Here is a 22,084-nt window from a genome sequence, read left to right as displayed (position 1 = left end):
TCCATCTGTACCTCTGGCCACTACACCCCAACCGTCTTCTTATATACTCTCTGTCCTAAAAAAACTCAGCCACCCCTCATATAACAATAAATCTGGACAGCCACATCCCCTTCTAGCTTAATTTTTTTTTGGGCCGGAGAGAGTATGTTGCAATATTTATGTACGTGGTCGCAAGCCTGGGTACCCCGCAAGCTTCAGCTGGCTGGGTCGAAACAGGTAGCACAATCCGTATTCTAGGCCGACAAAAACGCGACAGCGGTTGCAATGACCCCATGACCCATTTTCATGCAAAGAGGGAATCAAAATATTAAATCCTTGAAGAGTTTCATACTTCATAGCAGGTATCTACTAACAGTTTTAAAGGAGTATCTTAAAAACCTACCCAAGTTTTTTGAGGGAAAAAAATCAGATATAACTAGAATATAATTGTCCAATTACATTGTAGATATACTGTGAAATTTTCTTTATAGTATTTTTCCCCCTTCATGCACAAATCTCAAGGTGATCCTATGGTCACAAATCTAAAAGTTTTGGGAGCAAAAAACTTACGAAAGAGTTTTCTAGCAATTCCGTTTAAATAACACGAAGAACATTGAGATTTCAACTTTCACGAATTCAGTTAGGGTCGGCCTGATCACAGACACACTAAATACATGTCTTTGACTGCAATCCAGCACAAACAAAGTGATAAAGTAACTATAATATTTGGCAGAGCTCATGTAAAATACCATCTACCAATGGATTCCACTAACTGGCCAGTAACGTAATATCACGCCATTACTGTTTCAAGTTTCAGCCTCAGTTGATGTTTTGGCAAAGAAAACAAGAAAGTGAGGTGTAATTCAAAGGCGATGATCTTCAAAGGAGCAATAAAGCTCTCCCACGACCAGCTAGCCAACTGATCACAAAATATGCACACTTGGCAACAGAATCTGCTTGTACCATTGACCAGCTCGTTTCAAAAGTCAAACTGCATCTGCAAAATGATTTTACTTCCTTCCATTGCCCGTAAAGAGCTTCTGGCCCCCTCCATTTTTCCAAACACCTCGCATAGGCAACCCTACCTGTGGGCCTTGCGATTCCCTTTCTGGTCGTTCAGGGCTCATGGTAGGACGACTCAAATCAAGTGTAGCTAAGGAGTTATCACCTAATCGGGCTCTGAGAAACTTTGATGTCTTCTTTGATTGTTTGTTGATGTTGCTGTTGCTGCTACCTCCTCCCTTGCCTACATCATCTTTGGCACAAGAAGCCATTGAAATGGCACCATGATCACCATCTAGACATGGTGTACTAGATGATGAACCTCCAGTTATTAGTTGGGCCTTTCCCTTGGAAGATCGATACCCATCCCTTGACAGCACCTCAGCCTCTCCTTCCTGAGTCTTGTTTAACTGAAGCTTCCTTACAGTGTCCAGGAAGCTATCTGCTAGTGAATCCTTCATATCCTTAGCAGGAGCAGCACTAGTTTCTGTAACATCATGAGATTTTCCCTTGCCCTTTTTCTTGCGGCCACCCTCCTTTGAGGTAATGGTTAAACCATCACTGTTCTCTTGGAGGCTTCTGAAGCATATATTGGTGTGATAGGCATCAGCAAGTTCTTTCTGCTTCTGAGGATCAGGTAACAGCCTAGCCATTTCAGGCACAAGGTGTGACAGACCAAATTGCTCAACATATGAAAGATATTCTGAAGTACCAATGATGCCTTGACGGTATTCACCAGCGATTTCTTTAAATGCAGAGTACCTATCTTCATCCATGCCTAAAGCACTGCGCATTCTTTCAACCAGGGTCTTATTGGCAGCACGAACATCATCAGCAGCAGGCAATGTTTGGCTGCTTTGTGGTGGCTGTTGTTTTTTATTGCCACCGTTAGATGTACTTAGTGCCTGAACAGAGGACCCACCAGACATAAGATTAGGAGTAGAAACAGAGTGCTTCATCCTGTTTGAAGCTCCACCTCCAGGATTCCATGCCGAGTCGGCAGATGACATAATCCCATTTTCTCTTACAATTCGAAGCTGGGAAGAACTAGAATGAAGCAGCCCCTGATCAGGTGTAGGCCACATCTGTGGGGAACTAGAAACAGGAGGGACTGATTCAGGATTTTCAGATGGGCGAGGCCGGGCAGAATGAAGTACTTTCACACTGCCCTTGCTACGCTGCTGAAGCCTTGATGCAAGTGTGTTCTTCGCTAGACTTTGTAGCCCCTGTTGAGTTGAAGTAGAACCCCTGTTGCTACTTGACCCAGGTAGTGGAGGGAATAATGACTCATCCCCAAGCTTGGCAGCAAGGGAACTCTGACTAAGAGCATGAGCATATCTGGTTTGCTGCTCTGAGAGGGAAGGGAATGAGGTTTCATCAGGAGCAGAGTCCATCCTTGCATCAGGAATATCCTGGTCTTGAAGAGGAGGAAAGGACAAGTGTTCAAACACACGTCCATTGCCTGAGCTTTGGCCAGATTCTCCTCGCCCAGAACTAGAACTGACACTCACAGACCCTGTAACATTATCAACTCGACTTGGAAAACCGTTGCCTATAATTGCACTGCCATTTTGCATAGAGGGGGTATCCCGGTCAGATCCATCACGGTGAGAATTCCGTCCCCTACCTCTACCACGCCTTTCATCTTGCTCGTTTCTTCGATATATAAAGCTGGTTGGTATCTGACAAAGCCAAACAGAAAAATTAGCTCAAAGAAAATTCCAGTATTAGTACAAACAAGACAGGTGAGCAGGATAAAAGGGAAACCTTAGGCACAAGAATGAGAAATTCTAAGACTAATACATACCTGAAGTGCGGCATTCCTCTGAGCACGAGACATCCGCCCACCATGCTCCATAGCATTATGTCTCTGGAGAAATAAACAAGCCAAGAAATATGAAAATAAGTAACCTAGCATCTAATGCAGTAACAGAGCAGCTAATACAACTAACTGAAATATACTTGCCTTGAGCTCTGCTTCGCTCTGGAAGACTACAAACTTCTTCGCCAAACATGCTTCATCTTCACAGAGGAAATGATCTTTACGGAAATGCAACTGAATTGAATTAATAAAACATACATTAGGATGCTACCAAAAGCTTGCAGAACAGAGTAAATGAAAAAAAAAACATCTTCGAACAAAGGCAACATATCCATTTGTGCCAACAAACCTCCAAGTCATCATAATTCCGGAAATAATCATACTGCCCAGGATGTTGCCTGCAACCAATGACCAATCGTAAGTTAGAATATCACATAGCGTGTTAGTACAATTTAGCTAAGGGTAATGAGGTACATGATGATACCTTTGACATATGTGACATGAATAGTGTTCTCGGGACATATGTGTGTAAAGCTCGTTATCTCCATAAAATGAACTTCTGCAGAACTCGCACATAGGATGTCCTGCAAAACCACTGCGCTCAACCTCAGAGCCATCCACCTCAGAGTCACCAGTTTTTACATGCTGATTTAACTGTGTCCTTGTATAAAGCTTCTGTTCACAAATGAACACCTGGCCAACAACACATCAACTAGTCAAACAAACTACCATCAAGTCTCAGTTAGTTAAAAGTGTAGTAAAATAGCCCCTATGTTATCAAGATAACAATATGCGTGTGGGCAAAATAGATAATTTATTATAGTTGGAGGGTGTTAACGTAAAGCTTTTCATTTCTACCTTCCCAGTGGGTTGAAAATGCACATTACAAAATCAATCTCAGCTTCAAACATACAGACATCAGCTTCAGTTACTTTCACTTCAAATAGCATGGTCTGTGTCCCCAATATTATATTACTACATTAATACTGTATCCAACATAACTGATATAAATTGGTTTTAATTAAATAATTCTAGGTTAGTAAACCAAATTATTCATACAGATAAAAAATGCTCAAGTGGAATGGTTTGCATTGGACCAGTATTCAAGAAATCAGTTCCGAGCACAACCTAGACACCACTGAGATCGGTCAGCACCCTGGTGGACTAGCCGAGTTGACAAAAGCTGGCCACCAGTTTATGAGGTCATGCATACAATTCCATAAGCACATTACATTTTAAAGCAATGAGAATATGCAGTAACTGTGACGATGGGGAACTGGCACTGGACTATGTAGCATGTAGCCACAATTAAACATAGACTAACTACTCTAAATGTTACCATCCTCATAAGAAAGTATCTCTGCTACAATTTCTTTAGTTTGCAAGAATTTCAATTCCATTTCCCCCCAAAAAAAGTCAACTCATCACACAAAGCAAAAGCAACACTTTATGGAAAGCAAAAGATCTTTCACCAAGTACTTATAGATTTCTCCGATCTTTTACATATTTACATATGGCATACATAGTAAAAGCAGTGATATCAACAATAGTCAAGATTACTTAATTACTACTACCATCATCCTAAATAAGTGCATTTAGCACATGGCAGACAAATCACTAGGAAGATAAATGACATATAAGCCCCCAATTAAATGAGTCATGGTTAGAAGTGGGAGGGTAGTTGGGGGTAAAATAGGTAGAAAATTGAATGGGAAGTGATGGATGGGATAAGCTTACTCTAGGGGTGCACTTATTTTGGTACAAAATTTGAGTGCTAGAAATGCACTTATTTAGGGACAGAGGTAGTACCTACTAGGCTCACACAATGAGCAAAGCATGTCCACATAAGTAGCTAGATCATTCCCCATGACAGTCTCTTAAGACTTCATGCTGATTTTATTTTTAAAATGCAGGAAACAATCAAACCAACAGTGACTATTTAAGGAGAAAAGAGCACATTGTTGTCAAGAATGTCACCTTTCTCCCCTCCAAGCAAAGACTGCACATGTATAACCTATGTTGATGGAACAAATGTCCCTTCAGCTGTTCAATGCTCCTGAACTTGCTTTTGCGCCTTACTTGTGCTGCCTGACCAGCCTGATCTTCAGCTTTGTCACACACACTACAAGAAAGCCGACACATTGCTCGTATCATCTTGTAGTGCTCAGCATCGTCAAAAAATGCCTGGCTATCCTCATGGTACCAGTACTCCCCCACCTTTCCCTCAGTTGCCACAGGGGGGAAAATATTGAAATCATTTATCACTTTTGTGTAATCGCCCATAGCCTGTTGAATGATCAAAGATGAATGAGCCATAATTAAAATTTTAAATTCATATGAAGACTGCACATGCAATCCTTTAGCTATACAATGACTTCAGTCTAATTTTATTATAAAAAAAAAACAGAGAAAGTAACCAATGAGTTACACAATCAGCCATCGATTAAATAGCAAAGGAAATTCATAGTGAAAACATAAAACATTAAAGGAACACTTGCACATTTTTTTTCTGCTTGTCTTTGCACTAATAAAACACAACAGAAAAAATGCTGATAACTCAGATAGGGAAGCCTAACAAACTCACATTAATAAAGCTCGATAAAAAAATTTCTAGCTCAGTCATAAGCCTAAATATCATAATCGGTCACACTAAGTGTAAGAATAATAGTAGCTTGCAATGCCATGTATCAAAAAAGGAAGTACAGGAACCATGGCATCCCATTATTAACACCTGAACTCAAATTGCCAACCCCTAATCGCTTGACAAAACAAATTTCTGATTAAATAAATTTGTGCTGATTAAACTCATTGTCTTCTTCTCAGTAGCATTAGGTTTTTAGCTGAAATCCCAACTCCCTAGGAACCAATTCATACAATAAGCTAAGTTCACATAATTAGCCAACAACATTAGTTCGTGAAATCGAACAAATTTTCACCACCATAAAACCATACAATTTCACGAGCAAGAGCCCCATATTTCAAGCCCATCGAAACCCTAACCAGCCGACGACCCAAGATCCACCGACGCTCCCGACGGCACAGATCAAACAACCTGGCCGGGGCGGAGGAAACCCTAGCGACGATACGAACCTTGGTGACGAATACGGAGGAGCACTCGGTCTTGCAGATGCAGCAGTGCTTGTCGCCCATCACGAAGCGGAGGCGAACGACGCAGGTCGAGCAAACCTCGCGGTGGCCGCAGGCCCCGTAGGCCACCCACTCCAGCGCGTCCGCGCACACCGCGCAGCTGTCGTCCATCTCCGCGGGCGGGCGGGGGAGATCGGTAGCGGCGAAGGGACGGAGGGGGCGGAGCGGCGGTGGCGGCGGCGGAGGAGAAGAGGAAGGGTTAGGGCGGTGAGGGAGGCGAGAAGGTTCGAGACGACGAGACAGTTTTTCCTTTTTCTCTCTCTCCGCTTATCCCCCCACCCTTGTCGTCGCGTCCTTGTGTTGGCGGCCCGCACGCCGGAACGGTTCGTCTGCTCTTGGGTTTTTACCGTGCTTTTTACTCGAAGACTCGTTGCCTTCCTGGACCCTTCGAATGCCTTGAGTACCAAGGTTTATTATCATAGACATTTTCCTTTCTTTTTTCTTCTTTAGTGGCACAGGGCTTGTTTAGTTGGAAAAAAAAAGTTTTCAGCGTGTCACACCGATATATGGAAATATATTTGAAATATTAAACATAGTTTGAAATATATATTCCGCCAGAAAACTGCGAGATGAATTTATTAAGCCTAATTAATCCGTCATTAGCAAAGTATACTGTAGCACCACATTATCAAATCATAGCGCAATTAGGCTTAAAAGGTTCGTCTCGCAATTTCCTGGCGTACTGTGTAATTGGTTTTTCTTCTACATTTAATACTCCATGCATATATCCAAACATTCGACGTGACAACATAAGAAATTTTGTTTGGAACTAAACTAGCATCCAAGCGATCACACTGCCGAAATCGCTACTGCGCGGCTATCCCCCGCGCATCGCAGTCGTCACGTAGCGTGCGCGGAGAGAGGGGATGGTAGGAGCATCGCGGGGAGAGAGGCATGCAGCGGTTTTCCAGTTTTTTCTGGTTTTTTTGGTTTTTTTCTATACAAAGTTTATATACATGTTCTTTTCGGTTTTTCTCATGGTTTTCCTTTTTTATTATATACGTCTACAAACTTTGTGTGTACATATGTGTATAATATCTTTTTTATATGTCAAAAGTGTATATGTAATATACGCGTAAACTTTATATATATGTATACAAAATTTATACGTATGTAGTCTATAAAGTATATGTATATACGTGTAGAGAGGAGAGAGGAGAGAGTAGAGGGGGTCAAAATGACCGCACGAGCGCAGCCTTGCACAGCTAGTCGCCCATCAGCCCCCCCCCCCCCCCCTCCCCACAACACACATACTGCTACCTAGATGCAGTGATATGTACGAATGCAAACGGCTTGGAAACAGACAGAAACCAACTTTATCATTTTCGTTTTTAAGTCCAAATCGGAATCAAATATTATCGAATACGATAATAGATATTCATTAGAATTTAAAAACCCCAAACTAAACTTCTCAAATCAACGAAGAGCTTAAATCAATGAAGAGACGTAGCTCTGAAACGAATGGAAACCACCTTTAATGTTTTCGTTATCATTTTTTTAAAATCGAAATCGGAATCGGAAACCCCTGATATGAAAACGAAATCGAATGTCATCGAATACGAAAACAAAGCGAATACGGCAACATATATTATTGGAATTTAAAATCTCCTGAACTAAACTTCTCAAATCACCGAATAGATGTAGCTCATTATTTTTCCTAAAACAATAAATCGACATTTCTATTTTAAGTAAATTTCACTTTGGGTCATCTTTTCTTATCATTGTTTTGCTTTTGACCACACTTTAACAAATGTTTTCACTTTGAACCAGATAAATTTATCTTTGTAGCACTTTTGACCACCCTCAACTATTTTATTCATCTTCATCACCTTGTCATATGTCAAAGTAATAGTCTAAATATAGAGGAGTTTCATCGACAAGTAAGTCGGCATACTCAAAACCCATTTATAAGGGTTAAGCTTAATCACAAAATAACAGTGCCTTTCGCTAAGCAGAGATACTCGATTAACTCCGCACGGCTAAGGCCCGGTTTAGTTGTTAAATTTTTTTTGTTTTGGGATGCCACATCGGATATATGGACACACATTTGAAGTATTAAATGTTATCTAATAACAAAACAAATTCCAGATTTTGCCTGAAAACTGCGAGACGGATTTATTAAACCTAATTAATCCATCATTAGCAAATGTTTACTGTAGCACCACATTGTCAAATCAGGACGCAATTAGGCTTAAAAGATTCGTCTCGTAATTTACACGTAATCTGTGTAATTGGTTTTTTTCCTACATTTAGGGTGTGTTTAGTTCGTGAAAAGAATATTTTTAGGCACATCGGATGTTTGATCGGATATAGGAAGGGGTTTCGTACACAAATGAAAAACTAATTTCATAGCTCGCCTGGAAACCGCGAGACAAATTTATTAAGCCTAATTAATCCGTCATTAGCGCATGTAAGTTACTGTAGCACTAACGGCTAATCATGGACTAATTAGGCTCAAAAGTTTTGTCTCGTGATTTCTATGCAAACTGTGCAATTAGTTTTTTTATCTATATTTAATGCTCCACGCATGTATCTAAAGATATAGAGAAAATTCCGTATGTACCCTTGAAACTTCACCCAATCCCTTTTATGCCCCTGAGATTTGCTCATTCCCTTCCATACCCCTAAATTTCAATTTGGATCACTTCTATACCCCTTCCATCAGTTGACTGTTAGTTGACCGTTAAATTTTTATCATAAAATCCATTTTGCCCTTGGTATCAAGAAAATATAAATCTATGAAGTATATTGATGAAGTGTATAAATTTATTGTATGCAACTATTACATGTATGAGTTTATTTTAGTTTCGCCTCGCGAAGGGAAAACAAAAATAATTTTTATATGACAAAATTTATTTTAGATAAAACAAAAAATATTTTTACCATTAAAAACTGTATATATAGCAAATTTTGTTATAGTAGCACGCAATTTTTTAATAAGATAAATCTTGTTATGCGAGATAAAAATTGTTTTTTTGTTAAATAATATCTCACAAAATAAACTCATAAATATAATAGTAGCATACAATAAATTTATACACACCATCAATATACTTCATAAATTTATATTTTCTTGATACCAAAGGGTAAAATGGACTTTATGATATGAATTTAATAGTCAACTGACGGAAGGGGTATAGAAGGGATCCAAACCGAAATTTAGGGATATGGAAGGGAATGAGCAAATCTCAAGGGGTATAGAAGGGATTATGCGAACTTTCAGGGGTATATAGAGAATTTTCTCAAAGATTTAAGGTGACGTTTTTAGGAAAAAAATAGGAACTAAATAAGGCCTTAATAATACTCTATGTATCTGTCCAAATATTCGATGGGACGAGCCTACGGTTCGGGCGACCGATCCGTTTGGAGCAAAATCGGGTGCTGACATCAGCGCCCGATTTACGTGAAAAACTACTTTAAACTGATTTTTCTTCTAAATTACTTATCCAAATCATGATTCGATTGCACCATTAAATTCATTGTAATTAAATCTTCAAAACAAGACCACACATGGATATATTCCTACGAAAAAATTTAGCTTATTATTAAATTATTTTTAAATGTTGCACGATGTTTCACTAGGTATATCGGAATTGTTTCATAAAGTAGATAAAAAATGTTTCACTCGTTTAAATCGGGTGTTGTTTCACCTTATATAAAAACAATGTTTCAACAAATAGCGAAAGAATGTTTCAGTTTACTGCAACATTAGATCTATACATAGTGAAACATTGTGAGTACACTACGTGAAACATTTTTCGGTGGAAAAAAACAAATTCCCTTAACAGGGGGTTTTCAAAATATGTGGGTTTTTTTTTGTTGCAATGGAATGTTTCATTCACTGCAACATTAGATTTATAGATAGTGAAACATTATGAGTACACTAGGTGAAACATTTTTGTGGAACAAAAAATAAACCAAATTCTCTTAATAGAGAGTTTCTAAAATATGTGGGTTTTTTATTGCAAAAGAATATTTTAATTCACCGTAACATTAGATATATAAAAAGTGAAACATTATAAGTACACTAGATAAAACATCTTTTGTGGAAAAAAGAAGGGAAAAAAAAGAAGGGAAAAATGGATGGACCCAATAGTTACGTAACATTATATTTATAAAAAGTGAAAATTTATAAGTACACTAGATGAAACATCTTTTGTGAAAAAAAGGAGGGAGAAATAGATGGACCCAATAGGTATGCACGGAGGGGAGGGGAGCGTCCGATCCGGCTCCTCTGCGCCGATCGCTCGACCGTAAGTATTTTCGTATTCTATGTGGTGAAAATTTCTCATTTGGGAAACGGGGCGGTCCTTCGGCCATGTTGTCTGTACCCCCTCTTGGTGCCGTGTGCCTGTGTGACAGTGTCTCCCCACGCATCGGCTGGAGAATTGGATATGCTGGGTTTAGCACCACTCCGGTTTGTTTCTCCCCCTCCTCGCGGCGCCGCCGCCGCTATCGGCGGACATAGTATCTCGGTAAAGTGTCCTTCTCCTTCTACACTCCCTTCTCTCCATCCAGATCTAACGTGAAGAGGGTCTCAGCTCGGGGATGGCTGCCATTGCGCGGTGCCGCCGCCGGGGGAGAAGGACGCCGACAAGGCGCGGGCGGAGACGACGGAGGGAGCGTCGTACAAGTGGCGTATGGTGATCGCCTACGACGGGACCAAGTTCAAAGGTTCTTGGTCTCCTCCTGCGCAGTTATATTTCTCGTTTTTAGGGTGGTGATGGATGATTTGGAACTTTTGGATGCTTCCCAAAAGCTTCCTGCATTGAGTAATGGGGGAGGAGAAATAGGTTTCGTTGTTCTCCACGAAAACACGCTAAAATCTGTTAAAAAAAATTCATTCGGAAGGGTGTGATTTTGGGTTGTTTAGGGCAGGGTGACGCTTGAGATCTTATCACATTGAAAAACCCCAGAAAAAAAATGGTACTCCTTTTTCAGGATCTTATACCTGATAGGTATATAAACAAAGGTTTTCGGTACACAGGGAAAACTTTTGGGGAACTGATGACTGCACATGGTTGACTGCACAATGTTCACTTCTAGTTTATATCCTCTTTGGATTCGATTGAGTTTGGATCTTCTACATGCGCTGTCCATTCCAAACTTATCTCATTTATATCCTCTTTGGATTCGATTTATACCTAATTTATTGCAAAACCTAAGTTCTGATTTCCTCCTGTTCTATTATGTCCTGTTTATATGGTCATGTGTTGCCACTGTTCTGGAGTTCTGAAGAGGTAGCGGATGTATCATCATCATCTCTTGTAAGCATATTTCCTTTTGAATAACCAACTGGAGATCTGCTATTCTGACATGTTTCCGTCGAAGCAAGTTCGTAATTATCTAACACAGCAATCTGCGTTCCTTTGTTTAACTGAGTATATAACTTTTTGTACGGCTTTTCCTTGTCGTAGGCCATCAGTTATGTTATACTTCACTTATCATCCATCTATTATATAAACTACCTTGTTGACATTATGTGTGAACATCACTGAGACTGTGATCAGAACTTCAGAATTTTGAAATCTCAATAATCTAACTACAATCATGTTTCAGGTTGGCAGTATCAACCATCGCCTCCAACCATACAATGTAGTATTGAGAATGCGCTAACACGCATCACAAAGCTGGATCGCAAGGAGCTCTGCTTGGTTGGAGCTGGCAGAACAGATACAGGTGTTCATGCATGGGGTCAGGTTCAATTATCTTAACTTATCTGTAAATAAGTGTTCAAGTTGAGATATATAGTCCCACTTATATCTTGCACCGCTTGTTCTGGTGTTTTGTAATTTTTGTTTTATATGGAGGGGTAACACATCATATTTTGTATCTAGGTGGCGCATTTCACCACGCCTTTTTCCTACCATTGTCTTGATAGCATGCACTCTGCAATCAATGGGCTTCTTCCACATGAGATTCGAGTGAGGGAAATTAGTGCAGCAAAGCCTGAATTTCATGCCCGGACATCCACAAGGAGCAAAATTTATCATTACAAGATTTATAATGGACCAGTCATGGATCCCTTTCATAATCATTATGCATACCATAGTGCGTATAAGCTTAATTCACAAGCTATGCGGGAGGCTGCAAAGCATTTTGTTGGAACACATGACTTTACATCTTTCGCTAATGCAGTACACAATGATCGTGTACGCAGTCCCATAAAGAAGATAATGCGCTTTGATGTTATTGAAATGGTAATTGAAGCTCGCAGTTCTTAGTTTTGCCTTTTCACCCTGACAATGCAGCATTAAGGCCCTCTTTGTTTAGGCTTATAAGCCAACTTATAAGCCGAAAAGTCTAAGACTAAACAAACAAGTGGCTTTTTCGTTTGGCTTTTTTGAAGCCATAAGCCACTCTAACACTATTAAGCCAAAAGCTAGGTTGGAGAAGCTTTTTTGGCTTATGTGAGGTAGATGTATGACTCCACCATTAAACTTAGGACATTAAATCCACCGGCTTATAAATCATATAAGCCAATAAGCTGACTTAAAAGTCTAAGCCAATAAGCCTAAGCCTAAACAAAGAGGGCCTAAGTGTTGTTTTCCTTTCTTGTGTGGTCATTCAGTTGACCAGACATTAAGTACCATTGAATTGACCTGATATTTTTTTCCCTTGTGCCACACAGGGTGCTATCTTACAGCTTGAGATTGAAGGCACTGGCTTTCTGTACAGACAAGTTAGGAACATGGTAATTTTGTTCTCACTTCAATAAATTCATGTGTGGACTTTAATTTCGTAACATCTTACATATTCTGACCATATGAGGGTAGAAATGGTCCTAAATAATATTGGAACAAACTCTCTGAGTTATGGATGCATCTGATAAAAAAATACCATCTTGCAGAACTGTTCGTATTTTTTTTTATTTTATCTTTGATAACTAGAAATGAAGACACTAGTTCATTCATCTTGATTAACTTGGTTGCTACGTATATAACGTGAGGTATCTCACCATATCTATGTTATGGTCTTGGGAAGTTCAAAGTAGTGGATGGTGGGAGGTCAGGGTCTTTGACCCCAACAGGGTCATTTTGATGCCTTGGTATAACGAGAGAAAGGAGGAGGCTCATTGCGCGGTGCCAAATAGAATAATGGATATCCATTATTCCTTCTTGATCAACACTTAGCTTAATCGCTCTTCAAGTTAGAGTGTCTGGCTAACAAATTTTAATACCCCCATACAGTAGTAGAAGCCCATGTGGCTCATATTGATCCAGCATATAAACACGTGCATTGCAACCATAACTCCTCTGGGTTAACCCTTCTACACTAATCAAGAACAAAAGTGTAAGTGAGTTGTCATGTATACGTGGGTCTGCTCCTTGGAAGAGCTTGACTAACGCAGATTCTGGAAACTGGGGTGTAGTAACTAAGATCACACCAACTAATACGCAGAATCTGCCAGCTGATCGATGGAATGTTGCTGTATCCTTGCTGGGTGGCAGGCTGGCAGTAGCCTTGCTGTTGTCATTTTGCTGATGAGCTGATCTCCTGCCTATTTGGGCCTTGACCTACTCCCATAACATCAATTCCCTTCCTTTACAGTGTTGACTACCTGACTAGTGACTACTGCAAATTCCGAAAGACAGTTATTGTTTCCACAAAGCAGGCATTTAGACAATAGACATTCAATACTTATGGTTGGAGCCAAGATTTGGATTTGGGGGGTGGGGGTGGGCAGGTAGAGAGAATAATCATAAAAACAATGTGGCCTTGGCCTGCGTGTTTGAGAAAAAAATAATGTGTCCTTGGCCTGCGTGTTTGAGAAAAAAATAATGTGTCCTTGGCAATTTTTTTTTCTAGACTCCAATAATAGCAAACATGATAAAGTATGGTGACATATATAGAGATCCCAGAACTTTCCATGGGAATTTCTGAGTAGTGTGCATTCGATTGCGACATTATTCAACACTTGCCTCTAGATGCACATGGACATTCTCCTTATTCATAGCAGCATCATGTCAAACTTTCATGCACTAATTAATGTCAAACTAGTTCTACAAAACAAATTGGAGAGGAATTGGACCACAAGATTCTGTAGTTAAATAGGAATTATTAGGTCTCAAGGTCTTTTTGGCAGAGCTTCAGCTTCAAGAATTCTTGGAGCTGGATATAAGACCCTCTGCTCTTTTTTGGGTACCAACAATTAAGAAGCCTTTTCCCTCTTCTGATAAAAAAATAGCAGCTCTAGTGAGATTTGTAATATGAGTACCTTTATGCTTTGCTAAGATGTAAAGGGCCATTTTACGATTCCATTTCTTATTTGGGTGAGCCATCTTATTCATACTTTAGAGTTTAGACTGAAATACTGGCTTTTACCACCTCATTTTAGCCTACAAACTTCATGTTCTGCAAGAATCCAGGAGTTGGAGCTCTGCCAAAAAAGCGCTTAATTGTAGCATATCTGATAATCTGATTTCAGTCTACCACACAATACCTTTTTTTTAATTGTAGTCTACTAGCTGGATGCCTGTGCTTTGCTACGGATAAAAAATATATTATAATATTAACAGGTACCAGAAATAACATGCGCTTTGCCATGAAATGTGTTACCTATCATTTTGCTATATGTGGCTATCAATTTAGATTTGATTGATTTTTAATATTTAATACGCAGAAGTTTATGGGGTAATTTGCAAAACTATAACGGGAGTAGGTATGGAACTACCTTATTTTAATGTAGTATAGATTTTAATACTTAGAAGTTTATGGTAATTTGCAAAACAACAATGGAAGTAGGTGTGGTAGGCTGGTGGCAGATTCATTGCCGCCACCACTACCTTCTTTTAAAGTAGTGTAGATATAGCAAATGGAAAGAGTAAATCACAATCACAGAAACTGATGTCTTAAAGTCCAATAGCTCATGGCTTCCAATGATTGATTTCTGGCTACAAGCTTGCCACTCACATGGATGAGTCTATCTCCTCCCTCTTGCCCTAGAATGGCCAGCGCTGCAGTAGTAAACATTGGAGGAGGCGGTGTTTCCCACAATCCCATCTCGAGGTGGAGTATTGAGTTTTTTCATAACAAGAGATTATATCCTGAAAGACCATGTTGTGAAAAGTCAAGACGATGCACTACCTCTTCATTTCGTGAGACCATGTTGTGTACTGTGTTATCACCTACTAGTACAATTGATTTCATCTCATGAGGGGACCCAAATTAACATAATACTACAATGTTACTGACATATTCCATCAGAAAATGACACTAGTGTAGAAGAGAACATGCTCTTGTCAGTGTAGTAGCTGAATGGCTCAAGCTGACTACACTGCTTTCCTTATGTTAGAGATTTGTAATTCGTTGGCTTAAAAATTGATTAGTGTCATGTCTGCTTGACCAGGCTGCAAGTTAACTCATGGCCATGAGACAGCTGCAGCCGTTGTAGCTATTTTGGTTGTTCCTTTTAATAAGTACCACCCCCGTTTCATATTATAAGTTGTTTTGACTTTTTCAAAGTCAAGCTTCTTTAGGGTTGACTAAGTTTATAGAAATATAGTAATATTTTCAACACAAAACAAATAAACTATCGAAACATGTTCAATTTTAGATGTAATGAAACTAATTTGGTACTATAAGTGTTGCTAAGTCTATTTCCTCTCCCTGGATGTTTCTATTCTGCCCTGCATGTCTCCTTTCCACCTGTTGTTGATCCTTTCCCCAACCACACTCCAGTTATTCACAACTAACCCATACAGTCCCTGGATCAGGACATAATAATTTTGTAAGAAGATATCATCCCTATTCCCATGATCGACAAGTGGATTGGCTGAACTAGATAGCTACTCAGTTTCTACTTTTACCAAAATCCACATTTCCTTTTTGTTTTGAGCAAAAACATAATTCCTAATTGCTGTTGGCATCCATTCAAGTTATCTGGACAACACACGGTCAAATTTGATGATTCGGTTCTCTATTATAATGTTTTTAGACAAATCTACATCATGGAATGCTGTTGATGCTTCATCTGAACATGATAGGAAGTTATAGTTTGATCAGATGCTATCAGAATGACCCACCTCTCCCTCCGAGCATGGCGTGATGCCATGACAGCTTGTTCCTCTGCACAGAACATGAATTAATGGCCAGACCTTGCTATTATTGTCCTTCCAGTGCATGCAGGCAAGACTCCTATGCATGCACCCTGTGACCTTGCAGTTATCCTCCTGGCATGCAGCCACCATTCTCCTCCACATGTCTAGCAAATAATTCTTGGTCCTTGTTATCATCCTCCATGTGCATGGTGGACACCTCGTCGTCTGCATGGACAGTGGCGGAGGACGGAAAAAAAAATAGGTATGGCCCATGGACTACCACAAGAGTTAGCATCAGCCAAGAATAAAGAAAAAAAAAGCAATCTCAATGCACGATATTGTACGATGCAACATTATCTCATCAAGTCTACATTAAGCATGGTAATAAGCACTAATCACAAGTTCATAATTCATCGTCTATTTCCCAAAAGCGTAAATAGAAGAGTAGAAACTCAAACATACCTCAACTCCTTAAGACTCAGCCTTTCCGCAATACATTACATATAGAAACTGGTGAGCATAGATAGATATACTTAGAATCTGCAAAGCAAATAGCAAAGATTGATTAGTATAGTATATGCTGCAGTGCCTCTGCAAAGCAATGCAAATAGCCTCTGCCTGCTGCGGTGCTACCTGCTTGCCAGCCGTGCTGGGTGCATGTAGCTACTGCTGCGATGCTGCCTGCTTGCTGGCTTGCTGCCCAGCCCATGCCGCGGCGTTGCAGCCTCGCGCCGCCGCGTCGATGCTCCGCGCCGCTGGCCCGCGCGATCGCACCGCTGGCCCGCGCGATCGCACCGCGTCTTCTCCTCTCCACACCGCCGCCCCGCGCAGCGCAGTCGCCGCTGTCCACCGCGCCTCCTCCCCACGCCGCCCTGTGCCGCTGCGCCGCAGCCGCGCCTCCTCCTCGCGACCTCGCGACGGCGCCGCCCAGCTCCACAGCCGCGGAGAATTGGGGATTAGGGATTGGAAAATTGGGGAAAGGAAAATTTAGGTCTAGGGTTTGATCCCCATTTGCACAAAACAACTAAACAAGCCCAATGGGCTGAATATCTTGGGCTGCTTGACTGCTTCGCTCCTCTCGCGAGTCGCGACTGGAAGTTGGACGCGGCGTCAGCGTCGCTCCTCTCGCTCTCGCTCTCTCTCTCTGCGCGCCCAATCTTGCCGGCGGGCGGCGGCTGGAGCCTTTGGGGGGGGGGGGGATGGAGGAAGGTATGGCGAGGGCCACACCTTGCCCTACCGAGAGCTCCGCCCCTGTGCATGGACAACCTGAGTCTCAGCTGCTTTACTACCTGTGTTTTAACAAGCAACATGATCATGTGAAGACAGCTTACTTCCAAGGAAAGGTTTTGAGTTGTAACAACCATAACTAGCTCGAATTTGTTTACGTGACATATGATTGAAAGAAAGCCACAACTTTAAACTAAGTTTCATATTTTGGCAAGGTTTCAAGTTGATGTCTCATCAAGTTTCAGCAGGTTATACACCATTGTTAGAGTTTCAAGCAACTTCGTAGTGTCTAAGCATGATTGTCCCATGCAAGTGTCACGGAGTTTAAAGTATGTTTCAGCGAAGTTTCAATAAAATTGCAGAGTTTCAGGCAAGATTCATGTAGTTTCAGAAAATCTTCATGATTCTCAATAAACAAAACCGGATGTCAATTTGAAGCTCAAAATGGTACCTCCATCACCAGTGAACTTTTCAAATTTCAGGTCTAAATCAAGTTTCAGTCACATGAGCACCAGAGATGAAAACACAAGGAACCTGATGTGGAGGCCTCCACAACGTTATTCATTGGGGGCTCAGCTGATCAAGCAAGCCTCCTAGCTATGTGCTGAAGCTCAGTGAGTTTAGCAGCTTCTGGCAACCATGGAGCCTTCTGTCCTGCCATAGCTGTTCTTCCCGTGAGTGTTCAGTAGGCAATAGCATGCAGGCATCTCCATGACCATGCATAAACCAACCAGAATCATGCCATCTGTTCTCAGATTGAAAGAATCAGAGATCTTTAGGATAAAATACTCGCTGGAGCTTTGGATTTGAGATTTATTTAAATCTTAAGATCCTATCACGATGGAGAAAGGGATGGTGTGGTGGGGACAGGGTTCAGAAAACTGGTGGTAACCGGTGAACACTACCAGAACAAATTGCCAGAATTTCTGAATTTAAATTTAGAATTTGTTAATTTCTTATAGCTGCATTTTTTCAGTCCTGCTGATCGCCTGTAGTCTGGTACAGTAGCCGGCCAACAATCATTATTTGAATTCATATATTTGATTCAAAATTTTGTCCAGTAAACTGTGATAACCAGTCAGTTACCAGTCTGGCCCAGGAGATCAGTATTTTTCTAAATACCATTTTTTTGAAAACCTTGGATGGGGAAGGGGAAGTGGTCTGATGATACAGATTTGGACAGGGGTTGAATTGAGCATGAAACGAGTTATGGATGATATTGAGCTGTGCTATATTTTCTGAATGTTTTTAAAAGTGTAGGATTTTTCTATCTGAGGAAGAGAATTTTTTTATGCTGCTCTACACAATTCAATGTTCGAAAAGTTCCAATCTTTAGTTGGGCATGTCTTGTTTTCTGACTGTCTTATTTTGTTTCAGTACATTTACACTTGAGCACAGTTATGTATATCTTCATTAATACATTTGTGGTCGGTGGTGCAGGTAGCTTTGTTGCTACAAGTTGGAAGGGAGGCACTACCACCTGACATCGTCGCAAAAATCATCGCAGCAAGAGACCGCAAGGAACTAGCAAAGGTGGCATTATCAGCACCACCTCATGGATTGTACCTCATGTCAGTCAACTATGACAAGGAAATGCTACAGCCTCCTGAGGGTGCCCCTCACATTAGCTTTGGAAGGACTCATCAGATTAGCAAATGTAAACTCCTATTTTATTGATTTTTTTCTTGAAATACTATCAATAGAGATGTGATATTTCCTAGTTTCTTTTGCCTAATAAAATTTCCCTATTGTTAACCATTGGACCTTTTCGGCTGCTAATTTCTTGCAAGAGGATGTCTATTTGTTCGTGGAAGCTAGACAAAAGAAATCCTGAAACCTGGGTAGTGCTCACCTTCTGTTAGCACTGCTAGGGTTTGTCAAGTTAATGATCTTAACCTTCGTTGTCAGGGCAGCCTTTTGTTGATGACAAAGAAGAGATGAAATTGCTATCTTCTTTTAATACCTAGGATTATGTTGAATGTGATATTCTTTGTGATCTAGGTAGCCAAATTGTGACACTCTTTGATTTGTCAGTTTTAGAAAAGCAGGATCATGAGTTCAGGCATTCCAGCGGCTTTCAAAGGCAAAATGTGACAACTATCTTTGACTTGCAGTTTCAGAAAAGCAGGATCACAAGTTCAGGCTTTCCAGCGTTTTTATAGAAACGGAATGCGCAGGTAGTTCCCTCCTGTATGCTGTTCTCTCCGATGTATTCCTTCCAGCTTGTTGTGAGGTTATATCGCAGTCTGTTGATTCTACAATTATCATGGTAAGACGTGCTTTGCTATGTGCACTGCTGAAGAATCCTTGTTGAAGTACTGCAAATATAAGAAAAAGGAAACCATTCATTGATGTATGGAGTTGGTCTGAAATATGTATGCTCACCATGCATCCTGTTCTGGTCGATGCATGTCTTTGTTAATGGTGAATTTTCGTTGTCTTTCAGCACATACGGAATGTCTTGTAGAAAACCCTTCATTTCACATGTAAAGCTCAGTTTTGTTTGTAACTATCCAATGGTCTTTACCTTTCTTTTTAGAAGCACTATGATCTGGTGCGCATGCTGACATTGACGATTTCCTCTTGGGATGGCTGCTTGTTGGGGATGGGTGCAAAATACTACTCCATCCGTCTCATAGAAAACGAATCTAAAACCGGATGTGACGTATTCTAGGACTACGAATCTGAACATTCACAGTATTAGGATGTGTAGGATGCGTCATATCTGGTACTAGGTTGATTTTTTATGGGATGGATGGATGGGATGGAGGGAGTACAAGTGAAAAAAAATATATATTCTTGTACGGTTACTTTCTTACCTTCATCTGTGTCCGCTAGTAGTATGATTGGTGTCTTCTTCCGAAGAAAGCAATTGTCCTTGATATTGTTTCCTTTGCTGCTTTCGCCTTGTGCTGGTACTACCTCTTGCATTTTTTCACATCCGTAATCATCAAATACTGTAATGTCTGCTTTGGATGGAATATTTCCTATTCCATTTCGATAGATAGATCTTACTTGCAACCAAGCTCAGTAGCAAACACATGATTTATTTGTAGGGTATTCCTTAACAATTGTATGCATACTATGCCTAATGTTTTTAATGGACTAAATTAGAGGATTATTGTGAGCTAAATATCTAGGAAAGTCAGTTTCTTGGATACAAAAGACAAAAATGTAAAATTACATCTAGTGGAGTTTATATTTGTGTAATATATCTATCCATATTAATTTGTTTCATTAATTTTTTGAGTATTTATGGGAATACAGAGAATACTCACCGTGTACGCCACTGCTTGAGCTATCTACACGGTTGCTAGTGCATCTTGTCTATGGAACAATTGGATTATGCATGTATGCTTTGGAAGCCGTGACCCAATAGAACCTGCATTAATTCAACATTTCCCGATGGTCTGCATGCGGGCAGTAGCTCCCTCAAGTTAGTAGGATCTCTCCAGCAAGTAGGATGACGTCCCTCCCTAGCTCCCAAAGGTAGGAAACCAATGGGACACCACAATGGTTAGTCGCAATGGTTTAGGAGGAACCTGAAAAACTCCGTGGCCATGAACTGCTCCCGAGCGAGGATGTAGCTTGTGGTTGAAGCGAAGGCAACACCAAGAGTCTACGTGCTTTCTGCTACAGTAGAACACCTTGGGACTTGGGAGCAGGCGAAGCGATGTTCTAAACGCATTGCTATCGGGAGCGTGCAACGTGCAAGCTGTTGCCCAATTGGCAAACAACGGACATGACAGGGGCAGGTAGAGGAGCAAGCCTCGCAGCTAGCATCGCGTAGACGCATGGGCGTGGGGTCGACGGCTAAGCCAAACGATATATTTGCAAATGAAAAATAATTTGTAAATAATATTTTTATTTACGTGTTCTTAGCAATCTAAAAGCAAAGGTTGAAAAATAAAATTTGATGAAAAAACCCCAAAATCAACTCCAAATTTAAGATTAAAAATTCAAATTTTGGTTGATAACATAAAAGGAAAAAATGAGACCGCGAAGATCCATATCAGCAAAATGTGGTGACGCACGGCAACAACACATCCAGGTGTAAGCTTCTCTTGCATCCGTCCACATCCGTTCGCACGGTATGCTGGGCGTCCACAATGTGTATCCCATAGTTCGCGTCAATATATCTAGTATGCACACGAACTGTAGCGCATCCATGGCGCACAGTACACCCACGCACTGCATGTATCGACCGCTTTGAACTCTAAAGGAGGGGATGTACACTTGTACGTTCCTACCACAACCAGCTTGACATGACGTCTAATCCATGGGCCTATCTGGAGGCAGCATCCATAGGTCTACTGCCTACACCTGGGCCAACAAAATGGCTAGCCTGACAGAGTGATGAATCCATGAGGCCATGCCAGCAAAACGATCAACCTGGCAGAGCGATGAATCCATGAGACAGGTACGACTTGCTATTATATGTATGACTTATAACTTCCTATTATCTGTAAGACTTGGAGCTTCGAATCATGTGAATTTTGTAATGGAATGCACATTAATCAGTTAATTGTGGCTCTAATTATTGGTGAATGAACACATGCACACTAAACAATTACTTATATTGTAGATCTAACCATTACTCTCAACATTAACATATAAATAATTTTGTGCATTTTAAAATTATCACTATGGGAGGTAACCTCACCAACACAATGTGGGGATGTATCTATATTCAGCCATCCCACTTTCATCTCTCCATCCGAACCTGTGACAACTAAACAAAAAACAAGGTTCAACCCATTCCTTCAACCAAACGTAAACATAAACTAGATCCATCCCATCCAAAAACACATCCCTCCTAGTTCTGAAACCAAACACTTGACTCACCAATCTAACTAATGCCGCCGGA

General features: G+C 40.6%; 2 protein-coding genes across 3 annotated transcripts; one reads left to right on the top strand and one right to left on the bottom strand.

Annotated features, from left to right (window-relative positions):
- Positions 1–545: 545 nt before the first annotated feature.
- Positions 546–6,249, bottom strand: LOC127773723 (E3 ubiquitin-protein ligase hel2-like). Its single transcript, XM_052299875.1, has 7 exons — positions 5,894–6,249; positions 4,781–5,089; positions 3,288–3,496; positions 3,153–3,201; positions 2,948–3,037; positions 2,789–2,851; positions 546–2,663 (listed from the first exon to the last, which is right to left on the bottom strand). Exons 1-7 carry the CDS (start codon positions 6,059–6,061, stop codon positions 990–992), a joined length of 2,562 nt encoding a protein of 853 aa, XP_052155835.1. The 5' UTR covers positions 6,062–6,249; the 3' UTR covers positions 546–989.
- A 4,014-nt stretch (positions 6,250–10,263) lies between these two features.
- Positions 10,264–19,448, top strand: LOC127774346 (uncharacterized). 2 transcript variants are annotated; one of them, XM_052300572.1, is made up of 6 exons: positions 10,264–10,425; positions 10,492–10,624; positions 11,510–11,649; positions 11,788–12,150; positions 12,582–12,644; positions 18,658–19,427. In XM_052300572.1, the coding sequence occupies exons 1-6, from the start codon at positions 10,345–10,347 to the stop codon at positions 18,892–18,894; spliced, it is 1,017 nt and encodes a 338-aa protein (XP_052156532.1). In that variant the 5' UTR covers positions 10,264–10,344; the 3' UTR covers positions 18,895–19,427. The 2 variants fall into 2 exon arrangements, with proteins under 2 accessions (XP_052156532.1, XP_052156533.1); XM_052300573.1 differs by lacking the exon at positions 11,788–12,150 and having other exon boundaries at positions 18,658–19,448.
- Positions 19,449–22,084: the final 2,636 nt, after the last annotated feature.

The sequence above is a fragment of the Oryza glaberrima genome, chromosome 5 (assembly GCF_000147395.1).
Source record: "Oryza glaberrima chromosome 5, OglaRS2, whole genome shotgun sequence".
Classification (NCBI taxonomy): domain Eukaryota; kingdom Viridiplantae; phylum Streptophyta; class Magnoliopsida; order Poales; family Poaceae; genus Oryza; species Oryza glaberrima.
Note: the sequence above shows the minus strand (reverse complement) of the source record. Positions and strands in the feature narration are given on the sequence as shown.

Bases quoted from the DNA above. Each gene is read 5' to 3' on its own strand.
- LOC127773723 (XM_052299875.1), bottom strand. From the start codon at position 6,061: ATGGACGACAGCTGCGCGGTGTGCGCGGACGCGCTGGAGTGGGTGGCC. The intron at 3,038-3,152 runs GTTTGTTGGCAC...AATTCAATTCAG, and splicing joins GGAATTATGATGACTTGGAG to TTGCATTTCCGTAAAGATCA. The intron at 2,664-2,788 runs GTATGTATTAGT...TGGCTTTGTCAG, and splicing joins AGAGGAATGCCGCACTTCAG to ATACCAACCAGCTTTATATA.
- LOC127774346 (XM_052300572.1), top strand. From the start codon at position 10,345: ATGCTGGGTTTAGCACCACTCCGGTTTGTTTCTCCCCCTCCTCGCGGC. The intron at 10,625-11,509 runs GTTCTTGGTCTC...ATCATGTTTCAG, and splicing joins CGACGGGACCAAGTTCAAAG to GTTGGCAGTATCAACCATCG. The intron at 12,151-12,581 runs GTAATTGAAGCT...TGTGCCACACAG, and splicing joins GCTTTGATGTTATTGAAATG to GGTGCTATCTTACAGCTTGA.